This window comes from Oncorhynchus keta, unplaced genomic scaffold, assembly GCF_023373465.1.
Source record: "Oncorhynchus keta strain PuntledgeMale-10-30-2019 unplaced genomic scaffold, Oket_V2 Un_contig_792_pilon_pilon, whole genome shotgun sequence".
Classification (NCBI taxonomy): Eukaryota; Metazoa; Chordata; class Actinopteri; order Salmoniformes; family Salmonidae; genus Oncorhynchus; species Oncorhynchus keta.
The window spans coordinates 80,102-95,908 of record NW_026289760.1 but is presented as its reverse complement, the minus strand read 5'-3'; the positions used below and the strand labels follow the sequence as shown (position 1 = coordinate 95,908).

At 56.0% G+C, this 15,807-nt stretch overlaps 1 protein-coding gene and 1 long non-coding RNA gene across 2 annotated transcripts in view; one reads left to right on the top strand and one right to left on the bottom strand.

Annotated features, from left to right (window-relative positions):
* Window positions 1–349: 349 nt before the first annotated feature.
* On the top strand, window positions 350–3,857 carry LOC127926607 (uncharacterized). Its single transcript, XR_008124553.1, has 3 exons — window positions 350–3,478; window positions 3,550–3,619; window positions 3,690–3,857. It is a non-coding gene; the product is annotated as an uncharacterized LOC127926607 (long non-coding RNA).
* Window positions 3,858–3,902: 45 nt separating this feature from the next.
* The window catches only part of LOC127926606 (general transcription factor 3C polypeptide 1-like), a gene marked incomplete at its 3' end in the record, with an annotated part of 91,226 nt that continues 79,321 nt past the window's right edge, over window positions 3,903–15,807 (bottom strand). The window contains 5 exon segments of the mRNA XM_052512039.1: window positions 3,903–4,249; window positions 8,276–8,732; window positions 8,874–9,202; window positions 10,220–10,399; window positions 10,402–10,457. Of these exon segments, the coding sequence (XP_052367999.1) occupies window positions 3,903–4,249; window positions 8,276–8,732; window positions 8,874–9,202; window positions 10,220–10,399; window positions 10,402–10,457 (1,369 nt within the window).

Sequence of the window (15,807 nt, the reverse complement as noted above, 5' to 3'; positions counted from 1 at the left end):
AGCAGGAGAGGAGGGACAGGAGCGAGGGACAGGGAGAGGAGCAGGAGAGGAGGAGGGGAGGAACAGGGAGGGACAGGGAGAGGAGCAGGAGAGGAGGGACAGGGAGAGGAGCAGGAGAGGAGGGACAGGAGCAGGAACAGAGGAGGAGGGACAGGGAGAGGAGCAGGAGAGGAGGGACAGGGAGGAGGAGGAGGAGGGGAGGGAGAGGGAGAGGAGAGAGGAGGGACAGGAGCAGGAGGAGGGAGGAGACACAGGGAGAGGAGCAGGAGAGGAGGGACAGGAGAGGAGGAGGGACAGGGAGAGGCAGGGACAGGGACAAGGAGGGAGCAGGAGAGGAGGGACAGGGAGAGGAGCAGGAGAGGAGGGACAGGGAGAGGAGCAGGAGAGGAGGGACAGGGAGAGGAGCAGGAGAGGAGGGACAGGGAGAGGAGCAGGAGAGGAGGGACAGGGAGAGGAGCAGGAGAGGAGGGACAGGGAGAGGAGCAGGAGAGGAGGGACAGGGAGAGGAGCAGGAGAGGAGGGACAGGGAGAGGAGCAGGAGAGGAGGGACAGGGAGAGGAGCAGGAGAGGAGGGACAGGGAGAGATGTGCAAGGAAGAAGAGGGAGAGATGAACATGAGTGAACCTGACCAGTACTGGTGATGTCAGCAGCTGTGAAGGAGCGGCTGGTTTCTTACTGATCTAGTCTACATCCCCGAGGATCAGCTGATCTAGCCTACATCCCAGGTGATCAGCTGATCTAGCCTACATCCCAGGTGATCAGCTGATCTAGCCTACATCCCCGAGGATCAGCTGATCTAGCCTACATCCCCGAGGATCAGCTGATCTAGTCTACATCCCCGATGATCAGCTGATCTAGTCTACATCCCCGATGATCAGCTGATCTAGTCTACATCCCCGATGATCAGCTGATTCTAGTCTACATCCCCGATGATCAGCTGATCTAGTCTACATCCCCGATGATCAGCTGATCTAGTCTACATCCCAGCTGATCAGCTGATCTAGTCTACATCCCCGATGATCAGCTGATCTAGTCTACATCCCTGATGATCAGCTGATCTAGTCTACATCCCAGCTGATCTAGTCTACATCCCCGATGATCAGCTGATCTAGTCTACATCCCAGCTGATCTAGTCTACATCCCCGATGATCAGCTGATCTAGTCTACATCCCCGATGATCAGCTGATCTAGTCTACATCCCAGCTGATCTAGTCTACATCCCCGATGATCAGCTGATCTAGTCTACATCCCAGATGATCAGCTGATCTAGTCTACATCCCCGAGGATCAGCTGATCTAGCCTACATCCCAGCTGATCTAGCCTACATCCCAGATGATCAGCTGATCTAGCCTACATCCCAGATGATCAGCTGATCTAGCCTACATCCCAGATGATCAGCTGATCTAGTCTACATCCCAGATGATCAGCTGATCTAGTCTACATCCCCGATGATCAGCTGATCTAGTCTACATCCCAGCTGATCTAGCCTACATCCCCGATGATCAGCTGATCTAGCCTACATCCCAGCTGATCTAGTCTACATCCCAGATGATCAGCTGATCTAGCCTACATCCCAGCTGATCTAGCCTACATCCCAGCTGATCTAGTCTACATCCCAGCTGATCTAGTCTACATCCCCGATGATCAGCTGATCTAGCCTACATCCCAGATGATCAGCTGATCTAGTCTACATCCCAGATGATCAGCTGATCTAGCCTACATCCCTGATGATCAGCTGATCTAGCCTACATCCCAGCTGATCAGCTGATCTAGCCTACATCCCAGCTGATCTAGCCTACATCCCAGCTGATCAACTGATCTAGCCTACATCCCCGATGATCTAGCCTACATCCCTGATGATCAGCTGATCTAGCCTACATCCCAGCTGATCTAGCCTACATCCCAGCTGATTAGCTGATCTAGTCTACATCCCCGATGATCAGCTGATCTAGCCTACATCCCTGATGATCAGCTGATCTAGTCTACATCCCTGATGATCAGCTGATCTAGCCTACATCCCTGATGATCAGCTGATCTAGCCTACATCCCAGCTGATCTAGCCTACATCCCCGATGATCAGCTGATCTAGTCTACATCCCCAATGATCAGCTGATCTAGTCTACATCCCCAATGATCAGCTGATCTAGTCTACATCCCCGATGATCAGCTGATCTAGCCTACATCCCAGCTGATCTAGCCTACATCCCAGCTGATCTAGCCTACATCCCCGATGATCAGCTGATCTAGCCTACATCCCCGATGATCAGCTGATCTAGCCTACATCCCAGCTGATCTAGTCTACATCCCCGATGATCAGCTGATCTAGTCTACATCCCCGATGATCAGCTGATCTAGTCTACATCCCCGATGATCAGCTGATCTAGTCTACATCCCAGCTGATCAGCTGATTCTAGTCTACATCCCAGCTGATCAGCTGATTCTAGTCTACATCCCAGCTGATCAGCTGATCTAGTCTACATCCCAGATGATCAGCTGATCTAGTCTACATCCCAGCTGATCTAGCCTACATCCCAGATGATCAGCTGATCTAGTCTACATCCCAGCTGATCTAGCCTACATCCCAGCTGATCTAGCCTACATCCCAGCTGATCTAGTCTACATCCCAGCTGATCTAGCCTACATCCCAGCTGATCTAGCCTACATCCCAGATGATCAGCTGATCTAGTCTACATCCCAGATGATCAGCTGATCTAGTCTACATCCCAGCTGATCTAGCCTACATCCCAGCTGATCTAGCCTACATCCCAGATGATCAGCTGATCTAGTCTACATCCCAGATGATCAGCTGATCTAGTCTACATCCCAGCTGATCTAGCCTACATCCCAGCTGATCTAGTCTACATCCCAGCTGATCTAGTCTACATCCCAGCTGATCTAGTCTACATCCCAGCTGATCTAGTCTACATCCCAGCTGATCTAGTCTACATCCCCGATGATCAGCTGATCTAGCCTACATCCCCGATGATCAGCTGATCTAGCCTACATCCCAGCTGATCTAGTCTACATCCCCGATGATCAGCTGATCTAGCCTACATCCCAGCTGATCAGCTGATCTAGCCTACATCCCAGCTGATCAGCTGATCTAGCCTACATCCCAGCTGATCTAGCCTACATCCCTGATGATCAGCTGATCTAGCCTACATCCCAGCTGATCAGCTGATCTAGCCTACATCCCCGATGATCTAGCCAACATCCCTGATGATCAGCTGATCTAGCCTACATCCCTGATGATCAGCTGATCTAGTCTACATCCCAGCTGATCTAGCCTACATCCCAGCTGATCTAGCCTACATCCCAGATGATCAGCTGATCTAGCCTACATCACAAGAAAATGGCTACATAAAAAAAAGGTGAATTTGGCTATAGAAGCAGTAGAAATGGAATGAGGTTTAATTTTTGGGAATGCTGTTGAATGGAATGAGGTTTAATTTTTGGGAATGCTGTTGAATGGAATGAGGTTTAATTTTTTGGGAATGCTGTTGAATGGAATGAGGTTTAATTTTTTAGAATGCTGTTGAATGGAATGAGGTTTAATTTTTGGGAATGCTGTTGAATGGAATGAGGTTTAATTTTTGGGAATGCTGTTGAATGGAATGAGGTTTAATTTTGGGGAATGCTGTTGAATGGAATGAGGTTTAATTTTGGGGAATGCTGTTGAATGGAATGAGGTTTAATTTTTGGGAATGCTGTTGAATGGAATGAGGTTTAATTTTTGGGAATGCTGTTGAATGGAATGAGGTTTAATTTTTGGGAATGCTGTTGAATGGAATGAGGTTTAATTTTTGGGAATGCTGTTTGGGAATGACGGTATAGTATTTATATGTTTATCAGCTGCCCCACCAAAGGTCTGTGCACGGCCCCGGTGTAGTCGTCATTCCTACCTGCACGAGGTCCAGTACCACCACTGGCTGCAGGACCCCTCTGTAGTGTTCCAGTAAGGCGTGTTCTGGTAAACCAGGCCGGGTCATGATGTGGTAGAGGACAGCGTCCAGCATGCCTTTACACACCGGCCTGTTCAGACTGCCGTCCACGATACGCCACGGACGACTGACGAACGACACGTCACACACGCCGCCGCTGTCGTCCTCTTCCTCGCGCAGACCGCTAGCTTCACCATCCTCTTCCTCACGCAGACCGCTAGCTTCACCATCCTCTTCCTCACGCAGACCGCTAGCTTCACCATCCTCTTCCTCAGCTAGAGATGAAAATGGCTTCTCGCCGTCGCCCACTGAGGAAAATAAAAAACACAATGAAACACACCGGTGAACAGATCGGGGGTCAGCTGTAGTCTGGGTAACGGGGTCAGCTGTAGTCTGGTTAACGGGGTCAGCTGTAGTCTGGTTAGCGGGGTCAGCTGTAGTCTGGTTAGCGGGGTCAGCTGTAGTCTGGTTAGCGGGGTCAGCTGTAGTCTGGTTAACGGGGTCAGCTGTAGCCTGGTTAACGGGGTCAGCTGTAGTCTGGTTAACGTGGTCAGCTGTAGTCTGGTTAACGGGGTCAGCTGTAGTCTGGTTAACGGGGTCAGCTGTAGTCTGGTTAATGTGGTCAGCTGTAGTCTGGTTAATGTGGTCAGCTGTAGTCTGGTTAACGGGGTCAGCTGTAGTCTGGTTAACGGGGTCAGCTGTAGTCTGGTTAGCGGGGTCAGCTGTAGTCTGGTTAACGGGGTCAGCTGTAGTCTGGTTAACGGGGTCAGCTGTAGTCTGGTTAGCGGGGTCAGCTGTAGTCTGGTTAGCGGGGTCAGCTGTAGTCTGGTTAGCGGGGTCAGCTGTAGTCTGGTTAGCGGGGTCAGCTGTAGTCTGGTTAGCGGGGTCAGCTGTAGTCTGAAGTTAACGGGGGTCAGCTGTAGTCTGGTTAACGGGGTCAGCTGTAGTCTGGTTAACGGGGTCAGCTGTAGTCTGGTTAGCGGGTCAGCTGTAGTCTGAAGTTAACGGGGGTCAGCTGTAGTCTGGTTAACGGGGTCAGCTGTAGTCTGGTTAACGGGGTCAGCTGTAGTCTGAAGTTAACGTGGTCAGCTGTAGTCTGAAGTTAACGGGGGTCAGCTGTAGTCTGAAGTTAACGGGGTCAGCTGTAGTCTGGTTAACGGGGGTCAGCTGTAGTCTGAAGTTAACGGGGGTCAGCTGTAGTCTGGTTAACGTGGTCAGCTGTAGTCTGGTTAACGTGGTCAGCTGTAGTCTGAAGTTAACGGGGTCAGCTGTAGTCTGAAGTTAACGGGGTCAGCTGTAGTCTGAAGTTAACGGGGGTCAGCTGTAGTCTGAAGTTAACGGGGGTCAGCTGTAGTCTGAAGTTAACGGGGTCAGCTGTAGTCTGGTTAACGTGGTCAGCTGTAGTCTGGTTAACGTGGTCAGCTGTAGTCTGGTTAACGTGGTCAGCTGTAGTCTGAAGTTAACGGGGGTCAGCTGTAGTCAGGTTAACGGGGTCAGCTGTAGTCTGGTTAACGTGGTCAGCTGTAGTCTGGTTAACGTGGTCAGCTGTAGTCTGAAGTTAACGGGGGTCAGCTGTAGTCAGGTTAACGGGGTCAGCTGTAGTCTGAAGTTAACGGGGTCAGCTGTAGTCTGGTTAACGGGGGTCAGCTGTAGTCTGGTTAACGGGGTCAGCTGTAGTCTGGTTAACGTGGGTCAGCTGTAGTCTGGTTAACGTGGGTCAGCTGTAGTCTGGTTAACGGGGTCAGCTGTAGTCTGGTTAACGTGGGTCAGCTGTAGTCTGGTTAACGTGGTCAGCTGTAGTCTGGTTAACGTGGTCAGCTGCAGTCTGGTTAACGTGGTCAGCTGCAGTCTGGTTAACGGGGTCAGCTGTAGTCTGGTTAACGGGGTCAGCTGTAGTCTGGTTAACGTGGGTCAGCTGTAGTCTGGTTAACGTGGTCAGCTGTAGTCTGGTTAACGTGGTCAGCTGTAGTCTGGTTAACGTGGTCAGCTGTAGTCTGGTTAACGTGGTCAGCTGTAGTCTGGTTAACGTGGTCAGCTGTAGTCTGAAGTTAACGGGGTCAGCTGTAGTCTGGTTAACGGGGTCAGCTGTAGTCTGGTTAACGTGGTCAGCTGTAGTCTGGTTAACGGGGTCAGCTGTAGTCTGAAGTTAACGGGGGTCAGCTGTAGTCTGAAGTTAACGGGGGTCAGCTGTAGTCTGAAGTTAACGGGGTCAGCTGTAGTCTGGTTAACGTGGTCAGCTGTAGTCTGGTTAACGTGGTCAGCTGTAGTCTGGTTAACGGGGTCAGCTGTAGTCTGAAGTTAACGGGGGTCAGCTGTAGTCTGAAGTTAACGGGGGTCAGCTGTAGTCTGGTTAACGGGGTCAGCTGTAGTCTGGTTAACGTGGTCAGCTGTAGTCTGAAGTTAACGGGGTCAGCTGTAGTCTGAAGTTAACGGGGTCAGCTGTAGTCTGGTTAACGGGGTCAGCTGTAGTCTGGTTAACGGGGTCAGCTGTAGTCTGGTTAACGGGTCAGCTGTAGTCTGGTTAACGTGGTCAGCTGTAGTCTGGTTAACGTGGTCAGCTGTAGTCTGGTTAACGTGGTCAGCTGTAGTCTGGTTAACGTGGTCAGCTGTAGTCTGGTTAACGTGGTCAGCTGTAGTCTGGTTAACGTGGTCAGCTGTAGTCTGGTTAACGTGGTCAGCTGTAGTCTGGTTAACGGGGGTCAGCTGTAGTCTGAAGTTAACGGGGTCAGCTGTAGTCTGAAGTTAACGGGGGTCAGCTGTAGTCTGGTTAACGGGGTCAGCTGTAGTCTGAAGTTAACGGGGTCAGCTGTAGTCTGGTTAACGGGGTCAGCTGTAGTCTGAAGTTAACGGGGGTCAGCTGTAGTCTGGTTAACGGGGTCAGCTGTAGTCTGGTTAACGGGGTCAGCTGTAGTCTGAAGTTAACGGGGGTCAGCTGTAGTCTGGTTAACGGGGTCAGCTGTAGTCTGGTTAACGGGGTCAGCTGTAGTCTGAAGTTAACGGGGTCAGCTGTAGTCTGGTTAACGTGGTCAGCTGTAGTCTGGTTAACGTGGTCAGCTGTAGTCTGGTTAACGGGGTCAGCTGTAGTCTGGTTAACAGGGTCAGCTGTAGTCTGGTTAACGGGGTCAGCTGTAGTCTGGTTAACGGGGTCAGCTGTAGTCTGGTTAACGGGGGTCAGCTGTAGTCTGGTTAACGGGGGTCAGCTGTAGTCTCAGTGGTCTGGTTAACGGGGTCAGCTGTAGTCTGGTTAACGGGGTCAGCTGTAGTCTGGTTAACGTGGTCAGCTGTAGTCTGGTTAACGGGGTCAGCTGTAGTCTGGTTAACGTGGTCAGCTGTAGTCTGAAGTTAACGTGGTCAGCTGTAGTCTGAAGTTAACGTGGTCAGCTGTAGTCTGGTTAACGGGGGTCAGCTGTAGTCTGGTTAACGTGGTCAGCTGTAGTCTGGTTAACGGGGTCAGCTGTAGTCTGGTTAACGGGGTCAGCTGTAGTCTGAAGTTAACGGGGGTCAGCTGTAGTCTGGTTAACGGGGTCAGCTGTAGTCTGGTTAACGGGTCAGCTGTAGTCTGGTTAACGGGGTCAGCTGTAGTCTGAAGTTAACGGGGTCAGCTGTAGTCTGAAGTTAACGGGGGTCAGCTGTAGTCTGAAGTTAACGGGGGTCAGCTGTAGTCTGGTTAACGGGGGTCAGCTGTAGTCTGAAGTTAACGGGGGTCAGCTGTAGTCTGGTTAACGGGTCAGCTGTAGTCTGAAGTTAACGGGGGTCAGCTGTAGTCTGGTTAACGGGGTCAGCTGTAGTCTGAAGTTAACGGGGTCAGCTGTAGTCTGGTTAACGGGGTCAGCTGTAGTCTGAAGTTAACGGGGGTCAGCTGTAGTCTGGTTAACGGGGGTCAGCTGTAGTCTGGTTAACGTGGTCAGCTGTAGTCTGGTTAACGTGGTCAGCTGAAGTCTGAAGTTAACGGGGGTCAGCTGAAGTCTGGGTAACGAGGTCAGTTGTAGTCTGGTTAACGTGGTCAGCTGAAGTCTGGTTAACGTGGTCAGCTGTAGTCTGAAGTTAACGGGGGTCAGCTGTAGTCTGGTTAACGGGGGTCAGCTGTAGTCTGGTTAACGGGGGTCAGCTGTAGTCTGGTTAACGGGGGTCAGCTGTAGTCTGGTTAACGGGGGTCAGCTGTAGTCTGGTTAACGGGGTCAGCTGTAGTCTGGTTAACGGGGGTCAGCTGTAGTCTGGTTAACAGGGGTCAGCTGAAGTCTGGTTAACGGGGTCAGCTGTAGTCTGGTTAACGGGGGTCAGCTGTAGTCTGGTTAACGTAGTCTGAAGTTAACGGGGGTCAGCTGAAGTCTCACCTGTGCTCTGTTCTGTCTCAATGGTAGATGATGGTTCCTCTTGTACCCTCTCTTCTTCTTTCCCTGCCTCCTCCTCTCTTCTCTTCATCCATCTCTCCTCTGCAGTCTCGTTCCTGTCTTTCTCTTCAGGCTGCATCTTCTCCTCCTCCTCCTCCTCCTCCTCCTCCTCCTCCGGTGTCTCATCCCTCTTCTCAACCTCCTCTTCCTCCATCAGCGTTTCTCTTCTCCCTCTCTTACTACGTGGTTCCTGCTCTCTGGGGGCCACCATTCTTCTCTTGCGGAGGAGGGGGTTGTGGTGCTTTCTGTCCCCAAAGGCAGAGGCTCCTCGCTGGGTTTGGTGTGGCCGGTCTCTCTGACTCTCTGTGGAGGTCAGTAGCCAGGGCTCAGCGTGACTCAGTAACACCAGACGCACTGAGCTCCCTCCCACCTCCAACACCAGCTCTTCCTCCAGCAAGTCCTACAGCCAATCACAGAGGAGAAAATGGACACATGAAACAATCACAGAGCAGAGGTTCAGTATAGACAGGGAAGGAGACCAATTAGGGAGGAGAGAAAGACGACAAACTCCAAATGAAAGTGTGTTACAGTGTGTCTCTACCTGTATGTACCGCTGCAGACCTCTGGTCCGTCCGTCTCTCGGGTCGGCCAGGTGTGTGTGTGATGTCACCAGGTCCCGCCTGTCCAATCCGAAGGCTCCGTGTCTCTCCAGTGTTGCTCTGAGCTCTGCCACAGCACCAATGTCCTCTGGGCTATACCCTCTCTGAGTCACCAGACGCCCCTCACACACCTCTACGGAGGAGGAGGGGGAGAAGGGGAGGGGGGAGGAGGAGGGAGAGGAGGAGGAGGAGGGATGGGCTCTGAGGGAATGGGAGAGTAAAGAGGGGAGGAGAGAGGGACCGTGTCTGGAGAAGTCTATGGGAGGAGAGTCTGAGAGGAGGAGAGAGAGGATGAAGGAGAGAGGGCGAGGGAAGGGGAAGAGAGATGAAGGAGAGAGGAGGGAGGGGGAAGAGAGAGATGAGGGAGGGGGAAGAGAGAGATGAGGGAGAGAGGAGGGAGGGGAAAGAGAGAGATGAGGGAGAGAGGAGGGAGGGGGAGAGAGAGATGAGGGAGAGAGAGGGAGGGGAGAGAGATGAAGGAGAGATGAGGGAGGGGGAAGAGAGAAATGAGGGAGAGAGGAGGGAGGGGGAAGAGAGAAATGAGGGAGAGAGGAGGGAGGGGAAAGAGAGAGATGAGGGAGAGAGGAGGGAGGGGAAAGAGAGAGATGAGGGAGAGAGGAGGGAGGGGAAAGAGAGAGATGAGGGAGAGAGGAGGGAGGGGGAAGAGAGAGATGAGGGAGAGAGGAGGGAGGGGGAAGAGAGAGATGAGGGAGAGAGGGGGAGGGGAAGAGAGATGAGGGAGAGGAGGGAGGGGAAAGAGAGAGATGAGGGAGAGAGGGAGGGAGGGGAAAGAGAGAGATGAGGGAGAGAGGGAGGGAGGGAGGGAGATGAGGGAGAGGGATGAAGAGGAGATGAGGGCGAGGGAGGGGAAGACAGAGATGAGGGAGAGAGGAGGGCGAGGGAGGGGAAGACAGAGATGAGGGAGAGAGGAGGGCGAGGGAGGAGGGAGAGTAGGGTGAGGGAGGGGGGGAGAGAGAGATGAGGGTGAGGGAGGGGGAGAGAGATGAGGGCGAGAGAGAGAGAATTCTTATGTGTATGTTTAGGTGTGGTTAATAAACAGTGTGTGTACAGGTGTGTGTACCTACCCTGGGTAGTAAACAGTGTGTGTACAGGTGTGTGTACCTACCCTGGGTAGTAAACAGTGTGTGTACAGGTGTGTGTACCTACCCTGGGTAGTAAACAGTGTGTGTACAGGTGTGTGTACCTACCCTGGGTAGTAAACAGTGTGTGTACAGGTGTGTGTACCTACCCTGGGTAGTAAACAGTGTGTGTACAGGTGTGTACCTACCCTGGGTAGTAAACAGTGTGTGTACAGGTGTGTGTCGTAGATGTAGTCTCATGGTGCACGATTCCACCACGATACTATCGTTGGTGTTGAGGTTTCGGAGGTTGACGATCCCTGGAACGCAGTATCCACGCATCATCAGGTACTAAACAGTGTGGGACGCCTTGTGAGCCCTCACCTCGATCCGACAGGCCCCTCGTTCTCCTCATCATCATCATCATCCTCAGCCAGCACTGAGATACTGAGAGAAGAGACAAAGAGAGAGAGAGAGAGACAGACGGGGCGGAGAGAGAGAGAGACAGACGGGGCGGAGAGACCTAGAGACAGACGGGGGCGGAGAGAGAGACAGACGGGGCGGAGAGAGAGAGACAGACGGGGGCGGAGAGAGAGAGACAGACGGGGCAGAGAGAGAGAGACAGACGGGGCGGAGAGAGAGAGACAGACGGGGGCGGAGAGAGAGAGACAGACGGGGCGGAGAGACAGACGGGGCGGAGAGAGAGAGACAGACGGGGCGGAGAGAGAGAGAGACAGACGGGGAGGAGAGAGAGAGAGAGAGACAGACGGGGCGGAGAGAGAGAGAGAGACAGACGGGGCGGAGAGAGAGAGAGACAGACGGGGGAGAGAGAGAGAGAGACAGAGACGGGGCGAGAGAGAGAGAGAGACAGACGGGGCGGAGAGAGAGACAGACAGGGGAGGAGAGAGAGACAGACGGGGAGGAGAGAGAGACAGACGGGGCGGAGAGAGAGAGAGACAGACGGGGGCGGAGAGAGAGAGAGAGACAGACGGGGGCGGAGAGAGAGAGAGAGACAGACGGGGGGGGAGGGAGAGAGAGACAGACGGGGGCGGAGAGAGAGAGACAGACGGGGGGGAGAGAGAGAGAGAGACAGACGGGGGGAGAGAGAGAGAGAGACAGACGGGGGCAGAGAGAGAGAGAGACAGACGGGGCGGAGAGAGAGAGAGACAGACGGGGGCGGAGAGAGAGAGAGACAGACGGGGCGGAGAGAGAGAGAGAGACAGACGGGGGCGGAGAGAGAGAGAGACAGACGGGGGCGGAGAGAGAGAGAGAGACAGACGGGGCGGAGAGAGAGAGAGAGACAGACGGGGGCAGAGAGAGAGAGAGAGAGACAGACGGGGAGAGAGACAGACGGGGGCGGAGAGAGAGAGACAGACGGGGGCGGAGAGAGAGAGACAGACGGGGGCGGAGAGAGAGAGACAGACGGGGCGGAGAGAGAGAGACAGACGGGGCGGAGAGAGAGAGACAGACGGGGCGGAGAGAGAGAGACAGACGGGGCGGAGAGAGAGACAGACGGGGGCGGAGAGAGAGAGAGAGACAGACGGGGGCGGAGAGAGAGAGAGACAGACGGGGGCGGAGAGAGAGAGAGAGACGGGGGCGGAGAGAGAGAGACAGACGGGGCGGAGAGAGAGACAGACGGGGCGGAGAGAGAGAGAGACAGACGGGGGCGGAGAGAGTAAGACAGACGTGGGCGGAGAGAGAGAGAGAGACAGACGGGGCGGAGAGAGAGACAGACAGACGGGGGCGGAGAGAGAGAGACAGACGGGGCGGAGAGAGAGAGACAGACGGGGGCGGAGAGAGAGAGACAGACGGGGCGGAGAGAGAGAGACAGACGGGGCGGAGAGAGAGAGACAGACGGGGTAGAGAGAGAGACAGACGGGGCGGAGAGAGAGAGACAGACGGGGGCGGAGAGAGAGAGACAGACGGGGCGGAGAGAGAGAGACAGACGGGGCGGAGAGAGAGAGACAGACCTGGGCGGAGAGAGACAGACAGACGGGGCGAGAGAGAGAGAGAGACAGACGGGGCGGAGAGAGAGAGAGACAGACGGGTGCGAGAGAGAGAGAGACAGACGGGGCGGAGAGAGAGAGAGAGACAGACGGGGGCGGGAGAGAGAGAGACAGACGGGGGCGGAGAGAGAGAGAGACAGACGGAGGCGGAGAGAGAGAGACAGACGGGGCGGAGAGAGAGAAACAGACGGGGGCGGAGAGAAAGAGACAGACGGGGCAGAGAGAGAGAGACAGACGGGGAGGAGAGAGAGAGACAGACGGGGCGGAGAGAGAGACAGACGGGGCGGAGAGAGAGAGACAGACGGGGCGGAGAGAGAGACAGACGGGGCGGAGAGAGAGAGACAGACGGGGAGAGAGAGAGAGAGACAGACGGGGGCGGAGAGAGAGAGAGACAGACGGGGCGGAGAGAGAGAGACAGACGGGGCAGAGAGAGAGAGAGACAGACGGGGCGGAGAGAGAGAGAGACAGACGGGGCGGAGAGAGAGAGAGAGACAGACGGGGCAGAGAGAGAGAGACAGACGGGGAGGAGAGAGAGAGACAGACGGGGCGGAGAGAGAGAGACAGATGGGGCGGAGAGAGAGAGACAGATGGGGCGGAGAGAGAGAGACAGACGGGGGCGGAGAGAGAGAGACAGACGGGGCGGAGAGAGAGAGACAGACGGGGCGGAGAGAGAGAGACAGACGGGGGCGGAGAGAGAGAGACAGACGGGGCGGAGAGAGAGACAGACGGGGCGGAGAGAGAGAGACAGACGGGGCGGAGAGAGAGAGACAGACGGGGCGGAGAGAGAGAGAGACAGACGGGGGCGGAGAGAGAGACAGACGGGGCGGAGAGAGAGAGACGGGGCAGAGAGAGACAGACGGGGCAGAGAGAGAGACAGACGGGGCGGAGAGAGAGAGACAGACGGGGGCGGAGAGAGAGAGACAGACGGGGGCGGAGAGAGAGAGACAGACGGGGCGGAGAGAGAGAGACAGACGGGGCGGAGAGAGAGAGACAGACGGGGCGGAGAGAGAGAGAGAGACGGGGGGCGGAGAGAGAGAGACAGACGGGGGCAGAGAGAGACAGACGGGGCGGAGAGAGAGAGAGACAGACGGGGGCGGAGAGAGAGAGAGACAGACGGGGGCGGAGAGAGAGAGAGACAGACGGGGAGGAGAGAGAGACAGAGGGGGCGGAGAGAGACAGACGGGCGGAGAGAGAGAGACAGACGGGGCGGAGAGAGAGAGACAGACGGGGCGGAGAGAGAGAGACAGACGGGGGCGGAGAGAGAGAGAGAGAGACAGACGGGGCGGAGAGAGAGAGAGACAGACGGGGCGGAGAGAGAAAGACAGACGGGGGCGGAGAGAGAGAGACAGACGGGGGCGGAGAGAGAGAGAGAGAGACAGACGGGGCGGAGAGAGAGAGAGACAGACGGAGGCGGAGAGAGAGAGAGACAGACGGGGGCGGAGAGAGACAGACAGACGGGGCGGAGAGAGAGAGACAGACGGGGCGGGAGAGAGAGAGAGAGAGACAGACGGGGGCGGAGAGAGAGAGACAGACGGAGGCGGAGAGAGAGAGAGAGAGACAGACGGGGGCGGAGAGAGAGACAGACGGGGCGGAGAGAGAGAGACAGACGGGGGCGGAGAGAGAGAGACAGACGGGGCGGAGAGAGAGAGACAGACGGGGCGGAGAGAGAGAGAGAGACAGACGGGGAGAGAGAGAGAGAGAGACAGACGGGGCGGAGAGAGAGACAGACGGGGCGGAGAGAGAGAGACAGACGGGGAGAGAGAGAGAGAGACAGACGGGGGCGGAGAGAGAGAGAGACAGACGGGGCGGAGAGAGAGAGACAGACGGGGCGGAGAGAGAGAGAGAGACAGACGGGGCAGAGAGAGAGAGACAGACGGGGGCGGAGAGAGAGAGACAGACGGGGCGGAGAGAGAGAGAGAGAGACAGACGGGGCGGAGAGAGAGAGACAGACGGGGGCGGAGAGAGAAAGACAGACGGGGCGGAGAGAGAGAGAGAGAGACAGACGGGGCGAGAGAGAGAGAGAGACAGACGGGGCGGAGAGAGAGAGAGAGAGACAGACGGGGCGGAGAGAGAGAGACAGACGGGGCGGAGAGAGAGAGAGAGACAGACGGGGCGGAGAGAGAGAGAGAGAGACAGACGGGGGCGGAGAGAGAGAGAGAGACAGACGGGGCGGAGAGAGAGAGAGACAGACGGGGCGGAGAGAGAGAGACAGACGGGGGCGGAGAGAGAGAGAGAGACAGACGGGGGCGGAGAGAGAGAGACAGACGGGGGCAGAGAGAGAGAGACAGACGGGGGGCAGAGAGAGAGAGACAGACGGGGCGGAGAGAGAGAGAGAGAGACAGACGGGGGGCGGAGAGAGAAGACAGACGGGGCGGAGAGAGAGAGACAGACGGGGGGGCGGAGAGAGAGAGACAGACGGGGCGGAGAGAGAGACAGACGGGGCGGAGAGAGAGAGAGAGACAGACAGGGTAGAGAGAGAGAGAGAGACACAGACGGGGCGGGAGAGAGAGAGAGACAGACAGACGGGGGCAGAGAGAGAGAGAGAGACAGACGGGGCAGAGAGAGAGAGAGAGACAGACGGGGGCGGAGAGAGAGAGAGAGAGACAGACGGGGCGGAGAGAGAGAGACAGACGGGGCAGAGAGAGAGAGAGAGACGGGGCGGAGAGAGAGAGAGACAGACAGGGGAGAGAGAGAGACAGACGGGGGCAGAGAGAGAGAGAGAGAGACAGACAGGGGCAGAGAGACAGGGGCAGAGAGACACAGACAGGGGCAGAGAGACACAGACAGGGGCAGAGAGACACAGACAGGGCAGAGAGACACAGACAGGGGCAGAGAGACACAGACAGGGGCAGAGAGACACAGACAGGGGCAGAGAGACACAGACAGGGGCAGAGAGACACAGACAGGGGCAGAGAGACAGACAGGGGCAGAGAGACAGACAGGGGCAGAGAGACAGACAGGGGCAGAGAGACAGACAGGGGCAGAGAGACAGACAGGGGCAGAGAGACAGACAGGGGCAGAGAGACAGACAGGGGCAGAGAGACAGACAGGGGCAGAGAGACAGACAGGGGCAGAGAGACAGACAGGGGCAGAGAGAGAGAGAGAGACAGACGGGGGCGGAGAGGGAGAGAGAGAGACAGACGGGGGCAGAGAGAGACAGACGGGGGGCGGAGAGAGAGAGAGAGACAGACGGGGGCGGAGAGAGAGAGAGAGAGACAGACGGGGGAGGAGAGAGAGAGACAGACGGGGGCGGAGAGAGAGAGAGAGAGAGACAGACAGGGGCAGAGAGACACAGACAGGGGCAGAGAGACACAGACAGGGGCAGAGAGACACAGACAGGGGCAGAGAGACACAGACAGGGGCAGAGAGACAGACAGGGGCAGAGAGACACAGACAGGGGCGGAGAGACACAGACAGGGGCGGAGAGACACAGACAGGGGCAGAGAGACACAGACAGGGGCAGAGAGACAGACAGGGGCAGAGAGACACAGACAGAGAGACACAGACAGAGAGACACAGACAGGGGCAGAGAGACACAGACAGGGGCAGAGAGACACAGACAGGGGCAGAGAGACACAGACAGGGGCAGAGAGAGACATACAGGGGCAGAGAGACAGACAGGGGCAGAGAGACAGACAGGGGCAGAGAGAGACAGACAGGGGCAGAGAGACACAGACAGGGGCAGAGACACAGACAGGGGCAGAGAGACAGACAGGGGCAGAGAGACACAGACAGGGGCAGAGAGACACAGACAGGGGCAGAGAGACACAGACAGGGGCAGAGAGACACAG